Source organism: Malus domestica, chromosome 10, assembly GCF_042453785.1.
Source record: "Malus domestica chromosome 10, GDT2T_hap1".
Classification (NCBI taxonomy): Eukaryota; Viridiplantae; Streptophyta; class Magnoliopsida; order Rosales; family Rosaceae; genus Malus; species Malus domestica.
Window position 1 is genome coordinate 9505817 of NC_091670.1, and position 9018 is coordinate 9514834.

Consider the following 9018-nt stretch of genomic DNA (forward strand, 5'->3'; position numbering starts at 1 on the left):
ACTCTATTGCCAACTGGGGGTAGATGGAGATGGCTTTCCATAAACAATTTTATAGAATAGAACCAGAAATGACTATTAATGATCTGGTTGAAGTCAAACAATACGAACATGAATCCACAGAGGACTTCATGATGAGGTTCAGGAAGACAAGGATGAGATGCTAATTCCCTGTTAACCAAGCTCAGCTCATATCAATTGCTCAAAGGGCTATGAGATTACCTTTGAGGAAAAGATTTTATAATACACAGTTTAACGAGCTACATGAGTTGGTAATTGCTGCCACAAAGTATGAAAAACTGTTGCTAGAAGAGCAGCAAGTGAAGCATACTTCCAAAGCTCATCCCTTATACAAAAACAAAGCTGCAATTCATCATGTGGAGGTAGGAGAAATCAGGCCAGAGCATGAAGGTGGTCATGACAGAGAGGAAGTTGAGGTGTGTGCTGTTGAGATGACCACGCCTTTCAAACCATTGATGGTGAAAGGATTAGTTCAACCCCTAAAAGACCAGAAAATTGTGATGAACGATGGAGGCTTCGTCCCTATGAAACCTCCAAAGTACCAGAGTTATTCGTTCGATCTGGCCAAGGCATATGAGATTTATGAAGAACTGGTGCGGGCAAGAGTAATTTTGCCCGACATTACTAAAAAGATGCCCAAGCCAGAAGAGTTGAGGGGGAAGAAGTATTGTAAGTTATACTATACCTTTCACCATTCTATAACCAATTGTGTCCAGTTCAGAGACTGGATACAAGACCTTATAGTGAAGGGAAAACTGTTGCTTGACAAGCCCCAAGCTAGTATGATGGTTGATACCAATCCTTTCCCGGAAGCCCCTATCAACACGATCAATCTAATTTGGGTGGGGAAGCCAGGGTCATCAGTTGTTACGATAGAGGAGAGAGATGGATCCCAGGTTGTCCCAACACCCTCGCTCAAATAAAAGTACCATAAGGGGGACCAAGGGATCATGATCATGTCCCAAAATTGGTATTAGTGAGGGAAGCAGAAGAAAAAAGAAAATAGATGAGGGGGCAAAGAGTTGCCCGAAATAAGTTCAGACAAGAACCAGAAGCAAAGCAAGCAAAACACAAAATACATGTTCATTCTGCTAAAAGAAGGGTTACAAATAATTCTAGTCTAATAATTTTACATCTTTACTCAGGATGATTATTCGAGATTGATATGTCTGCACGATGGCAAAAATCCTACTAGGTTCGGCCAAAATAGTATGGCTATTTGCAAGTTGAGACCTGGTATGCTCTAATTCCGAGTCTGACTTCTTCACTTCTTCAATTTGGTTTTTGAGGGTGCCAAGAAGAGTTGCTTGTTCAGCTTTAAGAACAACTAGTTGTTCCTCTAGCTTCTGGATTTCAGAAGTCACCACTCCGATCCTTTCTTTTGTCAGCAAACCATCATCCATCAACCTTTCAACCTGAGCAGAAGTACTCGATTCTTTCTCCTGGAAACATCTTACACGATTGGCTTGTCTTTCAGCTTTCTTATGTTGATCCCGGAGAGCCCTCAGGTTCTCGAAGAAGGAGAGAAATTAATCATGTTGAGTTTTGGATAGCTAACCGGCTTTGAACACGTCCATTGTAACCTTCTCTATATCATGAAGAGCCTTGAGGCTGAATGAAGCTGAGAAGTCCTTCCTAGCCCATTCTTGGAAAGCTTGTTGCTGCTCTCGAAGACCGGAAGATACGGCAGAATGCTTTAAAGATTTAAGCCTTATCTCAAGTTGCCCGAATTCTTCAAAAAGTTCGGGCAACTTAGCAGTTTTTGAAAATAAAGAAGCAGGAGGAGGATTTCACACTCCAGTTTCCTCTAATGAAGTAGTACCTACTGATGGGGCAGTTTCTGTCTTCCCGGTCTTCTCAATTCCAGGATGGGAAATCCCGGCACTTCCAAAAGTTGAATGGGGTCAGGGGAGCTTTGATTTACGAACCAAGCGAGGAGGAGAGGCTTATTCCAGAACTTGCTGCAAAGACCAAAGAAAACTAGATTAAGACAAAAATACAGTTTGAAGCAAATGGAAGCTTTGGGAAGAAGAAATATACCTGAATAAGCCCTGGGGCTTCACAAGGAAGAGTACCAATTCCTGGTTGAGGGGAAGACTCTCTACCACTAATAGGGGAGGAAAAAACTGCGCCTAAACTTTCGCCAATGCCCTAGAAGTATCCAGGGATAGCAACAATTGTTAGTAAGCAGATTCTAAGAGGAAAACAGGAAGAAAATACCTCCATACCTGAGTTTGACTCCGAGAAGAAGGAGGTTCATCAATGGTAACCGTCGGGCAAGCAAACACCTACAAAACCGCTACCCCTGAGGTCACAGGAATCTTAGGGACTATAGGTTCATCACATATTGCCACTGACGGTTGGGGTGGTTCATATAATGGAGAAGGCTGCAAGAAATATGAATGGAAGTTAATATGGAAGCAATGCACAGAAAGTCAATGTAAGGATAGTTACTCACCAACTTACTGTCCTTATCCACAAAGTGCAACATAACTCCTGTGGATGGATCAAATTGAGAAGATAGAGTTGCCTTCAGGGCAGAAGGAGAAATCAAAGACTTCAAAGGAGAACCTTGACTAGGCAAGGGGACAGATACCCCGACCTGGATGAAGATAGAAGAAGAGAAAGGTTCAGGCATTAGCTCCAGAGACTATAAAGTTACCCAAGGTTTGAGAAAGAAGGAAATGCACCTCTAAAGGATTAATCTGGGGAGGAGAGAGGCTTGTTTCTCGAGTAAGTGGAGAAGAGACCTCTGGCGAACGGAGCTTTTCCTCTCTTGCAGCCTGACTCATGTAATCATGCTCATGGTTTTGTAGAAGCAGGAAAGATTATGCAGACATAAACATAAACTATACCTCAAGTTCTTTGAGGGTGATATTTCACAATTCTTCAGCCTTTTTGTGAATTTTAGCTCCTAATGGTTCCTCATTAGAAGCAATGGTTGGTTTCTTAGATGCTTGAGGTCTTGTTTTCAAGGAAAACAAGGGTAATTTGATAAAGAAGAAGGGTGGCAATCTGATAAAGAAGAACAAAAACTCACTTGAAGATTTTTGCTTCTTTCTGTCTGCCTTAGAAACTGGAGCAGATGAGGCTGAAGACTTAAGAGTTTGGACGGTTTTTGTTCTTTTACTCTTTCTAGTAGGAATTGGTCATTTAGTCTTGGGTGGGGATGCAGGATCAGAATCTGAGGTTTCGATCACAACTGCTTTCCTTTGTTTAGACACTTGGGTGGTGACTTCATGCGCTTCTTTTTCAGCCCCTGAATCTTCGGAAACATCCCTACCTTCTCCAGCTTCTCGTCTTTCAGCCTCTGCCGCAGCTTCATTAAGAACTGCTGTATCAGCTAAGTCATCATCGGACTCCATGGGTACCGATTCAACATCCATTTGGGCTGCAGGATCAAGCAAGGTAAAATTTAAAGGGCTTTAAAAGGGATATAGAATCAAGATATGAAGAGGAAATACCTATCAGAAGTAACCGATTCTTTTCCTAGATCATCTCCTTCCAATTTTCAAGTTCGTCCGAACTGGGGTATGATTTAAGTGAAAGATGAGAAAGCCTGTAGCTACATCATCAAAGTTATGAAGAGCTTCCACCAAGGGGATCCATTCAACCTTTACTCCTTTAGACTTATTGGGGAATACATGTTTGTTGAGCCAGTATAAGAGGAAATACATGTGCTCTTGATCTTTATCAACATGAGAAGAATCTGCTCCAAAATTCTCCTTTACGAAAGGGATGAATCCCTTGAAGGAAGTCCCGTAACTCTTGAAGGTTGCAGCATTATATTCCAAGGAAAGGAAAGAGGCGGATGAACCTAAGCTTTCAACAATTGAGGGGGGAGCCCAGTCTTGAGTAACATCCACTATCCTGCCTGATGGCCTTAGCCCAAAGACTTGGGCCATATTAAGAACAGTCGGAGACATGGGACCCATACGGAAGTCAAAAGTGTTTGTGCCCGAATTCTAGAAAAGAAGAGAATAAGCAAGTAGTTCGGGCTGGGGAATAATGGTAGTTTTTGAGAGCATTATCAATTCATAAATGCCGTTATTCATCCATTTCTTCTTAAAAATTAGCTCTAGTTCATCAACCCACTGAGCCCAAGCTGGATCGTTCATCAAAGGAAAGCCTCGACGATATGACAACACTTGGATGAAGAAATGCTCGACTTAGCCAAAAAGGGATTTGGGGAAAACTAATTGTCCCTGGGCATATTGTCCTATATCATTGCAGGGACCCGGGAAATCCATGCGGGACCCAACGATTGTACCCCATGCACTTCAAAGAAAAGCTCAGAATATAAACCTGCTTTAGGACGATGCAGTCCGTTGAGTAAACGGAGCAAAGTGGCGGTGCCTTCGCCAGATTCATAGGATAGATGGATTTGGCTGGATCCTGAAGCCATTTGATAAAGTTTGGAAGAGGAACGGCAAGGAAGACAACAAGGGTAGAAGAGGTCGGGCAGAGAACATAAGAGAGTTAAAAGATTTAGAAAAGTAAAATGACTGGGAAGTTAGGAAATTTTCAATTACAGAGGAATTTCGTGCTAAGAATGCAAAAGGTTCGTGAGTTAATGGAATGACCGCAGGAAAATGATGATTATCTTTGAAAAATGTGCGAATCCCGGGAGAGAGAGACGTGGGTATTAATGGGAAGCTTTTCAATCAATATTGGCGCCTGGAATTCCAGTCTGAAAATTGATTGAAGGGGGCACTGTTTGGGTTATAATTTGAACTTTGGGCTCAAGAAGGAGTTGGCCCAAAGTAGGTCTGAAAATGGGAAAAGTCCGAAGCCCAGCCAAAGCCCAGAAGGCATAAAAGGCATTTCCCGACTAGGTGCAGATCATTTGCACCACTTGCTCACCTGCCTAGAGACCAAATGGTATAGACCAGCCAGCTAATCAGCTCAAAAGCACTTTACAGTGGCAGTACAAGTAAATAGCTGATGAGTCATTACCCTTCAAGCTGCATTCGGGCAAGATTACTGCTACATGAGGCCAAACCCAAGTGTCTATAAAAGAAGAAAGAGAAATCAGAAATAAGGACACTCAATCAAACAAACAAATACAAGCATAAACTTTGAGTAATAGAACGTTTGAGTATAGAAGGAATTATGATGGGAAGCCTCAATGCCTATATCTAAGGCCCTATAAGGGCACCTATTTGGATTCATTCTGCTCTGCGGGCTCGGATAATCAGAACTATAATGGTTATAACACTTTTGCAAACAATAAAATAGACATCGTATATTCGAGTACTGGGTTAGTTCTTGATCGGAAGCCTCAAGGCCTACACCTAAAGCCCCACAAAAGCACCTGTCATAATTAACACGGCCTCTCGGGTATATGTACAACTAAAACTCAACATCCATTTTACATCTGCCATGCTAAAGATGGCAGTGGCATACCTGAGCACTTAAAAGTTAATCTTGATTGTGTGCCTCAAGGCCTATACCTAAGGCCCCACAAAGGCACCTTTCAAAGTTAAATATGTCCTTCTCTTTCAGCCTTACCCGATGAGCCTTGCCCGACAAGCTTTGCCCAACAAGCCCGCCAGTGAAGCAGAAGCCCGACAGAAAGCATCAACCGGCGCCAACCTTTCGGGGAGTTGTGTGCTCGTCGGCTAGGAGACATCCCCGACGGAAATTCTAGCCACGAACAACATTGTCCTGGGCTACAGAGTGTATCTCGAGAACATTGGCATAAGTTAGTTCGTAAGGTTCTTGGAAACAGTAAGAAAAACCAGTATGTCGATCAAACCTACTACCGAAAGGTCTTGAAAGAATGAAAAGAACAAGACTCATCAATCTCTAGCCATTGATGACAAGCCTGGCTACAATTCGAGAAAGAGAAATGAAATAGATGGAGACAAAGAAACATAACCACCATTGTCGTGGTGATGAATTTAGGCTGTTATTGTTTATTTATAGGACGTGTTTTGTAACTTTGTGGAAAAAAAAGTCAGTTAAAATGTAGCCCTCAGTTTGTAACTCTATCAACAATTTTGTTTATTTATTTTTTTCATTGGTTCTATCTCGATTAGAGATGTACTTAAAAAGTGGCCATAAACTTGCGATAGTGGTCATAAACTGTTGTGGTTCATATTTAGTTGCTTTTATTTTGTTCCTATTTGGTACATAGACATTTAGGTTTAATTATCTAGGCCACACATTACCTCTAAAACCATATCATTGAGTTTGAGTCCGACAACTTCCCAAATGCAAAGTGGGTCATGGCTCTTTATGCTGCCCATTGTGGTGAGGACCATACTTCCTCCGGGGACCAGCTCTTCTGCTCGTGACCTCAAAAACACTGTGAAGTCCTTTTTGAATTGCTCCACATACAACTTATACACAGCATATGGGCTTGTTTTTGCTATACATATGTTCTTCTTGTTTAGTCCCTCTCCTTCCCTGGTAATCAAACCTTTTGGAGCCTACACAGTACGTTTTATCATACTAAATACCATGATTAATTAAACCACCTCGAAAAATATTAGTAAGTGTATGAGGGGTTAAAAAAAAAACAATTCACACCTCAGAGATCCACATAAGGGCATAATTAGAGTGAACAAAGTGTAGAGAATTGTTTGGAAAGAGCCTGCCATAGAAAGAACCAGGCATTGCAGTAATGAAACATGGCCCCAACTTCTGTTCTTCCTCAAGTTTCTTGTAGAACCCTGGCAATGACCTGAACACAGTGTTGAAATCGTTCCCGGGAAGATCATTCAAGAAGGCTTGGAGTGAAGGAGATGGACGGTTCAGTTTTTGGAAGGTGGCATGGATGTTGTGTATGATATCTGATACCGCCAAAAGGGTGTTGGGTCCGGAAGAGCATCCCAAGTCTGCTATTTTCAAACAGTCAGAGAAGAGTTTGCTGCAAAGCTGCTCTATGCTTGCCTTAACTATGGGCTTCACCATCGAAATCACAGCTCTCTGAAATAAATTCAGACAGCTGAATATTATTAAAAAGTTCTTAATTTTATGAAAACAAGTTCCCGTCATATTAAAAAAGATCATTAAAATCGAATATGATCAACAGAGACAAAAAAAGAATTAGAGAAACAGATGCTGACTAACTTGAAGTAGAGAGTTGGTTGCATAGCTTGTTTTCCCAATTCCTCCATTCATGTGAAGCACTTGCTCTACCTCCATTTTAGTTTGTGTTCTCAAATAATGCTTCTCTACACTCTTAATTCTGGTGCCTATTCTGCTATAAGAGCTGCATATTTATAGCAAAATACTTACCTCATGCAGCTTACGTGTTATTAGGTATATAGTAATTTTTTGTGTACTTGGAACCCCGTCGCACGATATTATTAGTACAGTAAAATTATCGTACGTGTATTTGTTTTTTATCAATATATTCTAGAAGTAAAACATATCAATTATGTCGTCGCACATATTATACATATAATGGTTACACTAAATGATGATGTTCCCGCTTTCTGTAAGTTTTAGTACATCACAACCTAAAAGAATATGATATGTTAGTAGACAAATAACTTAATATTTTCTGTGAGTTTAGTTAAGAGAATTGCTAGGTAAACTAAATTTGTAGACTAATTTTCAAATTAAATGATGTCTCACTAATAAAAAATAAGAGCGTTAATTAACATTAAAGTAATAATCCTATCATCAATTTCCATGTTATTTACTTACAAAATTTAGTCTACAAATTTAGTCTCCCTAACATTACCCTTTAGTTAAAGAGTAGGTGACTAGTTTACATACGGCTCCATGTGTCATAAACGTGACATCATCTATAAATCACCCAGCTTCTCTGCCCGCCCACTTCCCATACACTCTCATCCCCTCTTATTTTGTGCGGTCACGGTTAAGCCACGTCAACATTTTATATTGATTTTTTCATAGAGATAATAAGACAAAAAATAATAGTAATATAAAATGTTGACGTGGCTTAACCGTGACCGCACAAATAGAAGGGGATAAAAGTGTATGGAAAGTGGGAGGGCTAAGAAGCCAGGTCCATAATTAAATTAGTCTAACAAACACTTGTTTGGCGTCATTAGAGTCTACATCAATCAAGCTTTGGTACATTACATGATGTACATTAAAAAATGTCGTTTACTCTTGAAAGAATCTAAAATTGATTCCGTGGTGTTGGTCTTGTCGCCTATGAATATGATTTACTAAGAGCTCATTTGGATATACTCTTAAAATAACTGAAAGTATTTTTTGTTAAAATATTTTTGAAATCAATCCTTAGTAAAAATGCAAGTAAATCCTGGAAAAGCACTTATATGTTTTTTAACAACTTGAAAATTAAAAAAAAATTGTCATAATTTTCTTTTTTTTTGACAATTAAACACCATTATACGTACATTCATCATACATTTCTGTATTTTAATTTTTTAAGTCCTTATACCATTCCAATAATTGAAATAATAGTTTACGGATGATATTTTTAACTGTTACCAATGAAGGTAATATAATATTTGCTAAGTATTCTTGGGTTACGAAAACTGTTTAGAAGATAGTATTCTTGGATTATTTAACCCATAATGTAAAGTATTAACATAACATATATCATGAGCTACATTATATTATAATTAGCTATATAAACCATGCACTATAGTCAATAGCATTGATATAAGTTTTGTCCGATAGAGAACATGGTTAGGAGAATGATTACACTTGTTGACCATGAATCATGTCTTTTCGGCAACAATCAAAAGATGCAACATTCAAATTGAAGAGATGTGATTGTTGGGTTAATAACACAACTTCCCATCTCCTGCCAAACAGCCACATATATATAATTTTATTTTTAAAATATTCAACATTACATATATAAAATCAATGGGTAAATGGTTACCCGTTTATAACCGTAGTTAATACCCATAACCACCCATTTAAATTTCACAGGTAAATAGTTATACCCATAACTGTAACCGTGAAGTTTAAATGGACGGGTAATCATGGTTACCCATAACCGCGGGTATTTTGCCCATCCCTACTTATATGAGAATTGCAAACTAA

General features: G+C 39.5%; 2 protein-coding genes across 2 annotated transcripts; both read right to left on the bottom strand.

Annotated features, from left to right (window-relative positions):
• Positions 1-1083: 1083 nt before the first annotated feature.
• Positions 1084-5028, bottom strand: LOC103440377 (uncharacterized). Its single transcript, XM_070805666.1, has 5 exons — positions 2709-5028; positions 2477-2620; positions 2247-2405; positions 2059-2169; positions 1084-1979 (listed from the first exon to the last, which is right to left on the bottom strand). Exons 1-3 carry the CDS (start codon positions 2808-2810, stop codon positions 2307-2309), a joined length of 345 nt encoding a protein of 114 aa, XP_070661767.1. The 5' UTR covers positions 2811-5028; the 3' UTR covers positions 1084-1979; positions 2059-2169; positions 2247-2306.
• Positions 5029-6095: 1067 nt separating this feature from the next.
• On the bottom strand, positions 6096-7229 carry LOC103428632 (probable caffeine synthase MTL2). The gene is made up of 3 exons (XM_008366750.4): positions 7096-7229; positions 6553-6951; positions 6096-6452 (listed from the first exon to the last, which is right to left on the bottom strand). Exons 1-3 carry the CDS (start codon positions 7168-7170, stop codon positions 6168-6170), a joined length of 759 nt encoding a protein of 252 aa, XP_008364972.1. The 5' UTR covers positions 7171-7229; the 3' UTR covers positions 6096-6167.
• Positions 7230-9018: the final 1789 nt, after the last annotated feature.

Excerpts from the sequence above, each read along its gene's own strand:
- LOC103440377 (XM_070805666.1), bottom strand. The coding sequence starts at position 2,810 with ATGAGTCAGGCTGCAAGAGAGGAAAAGCTCCGTTCGCCAGAGGTCTCT. Across the intron at positions 2,621-2,708 it reads CCCAGATTAATCCTTTAGAG|GTCGGGGTATCTGTCCCCTT; the intron begins GTGCATTTCCTT and ends ATCTTCATCCAG. Across the intron at positions 2,406-2,476 it reads TGGATAAGGACAGTAAGTTG|CCTTCTCCATTATATGAACC; the intron begins GTGAGTAACTAT and ends TATTTCTTGCAG.
- LOC103428632 (XM_008366750.4), bottom strand. The coding sequence starts at position 7,170 with ATGGAGGTAGAGCAAGTGCTTCACATGAATGGAGGAATTGGGAAAACA. Across the intron at positions 6,952-7,095 it reads CAACCAACTCTCTACTTCAA|AGAGCTGTGATTTCGATGGT; the intron begins GTTAGTCAGCAT and ends AATTTATTTCAG. Across the intron at positions 6,453-6,552 it reads CCCTTATGTGGATCTCTGAG|GCTCCAAAAGGTTTGATTAC; the intron begins GTGTGAATTGTT and ends CGTACTGTGTAG.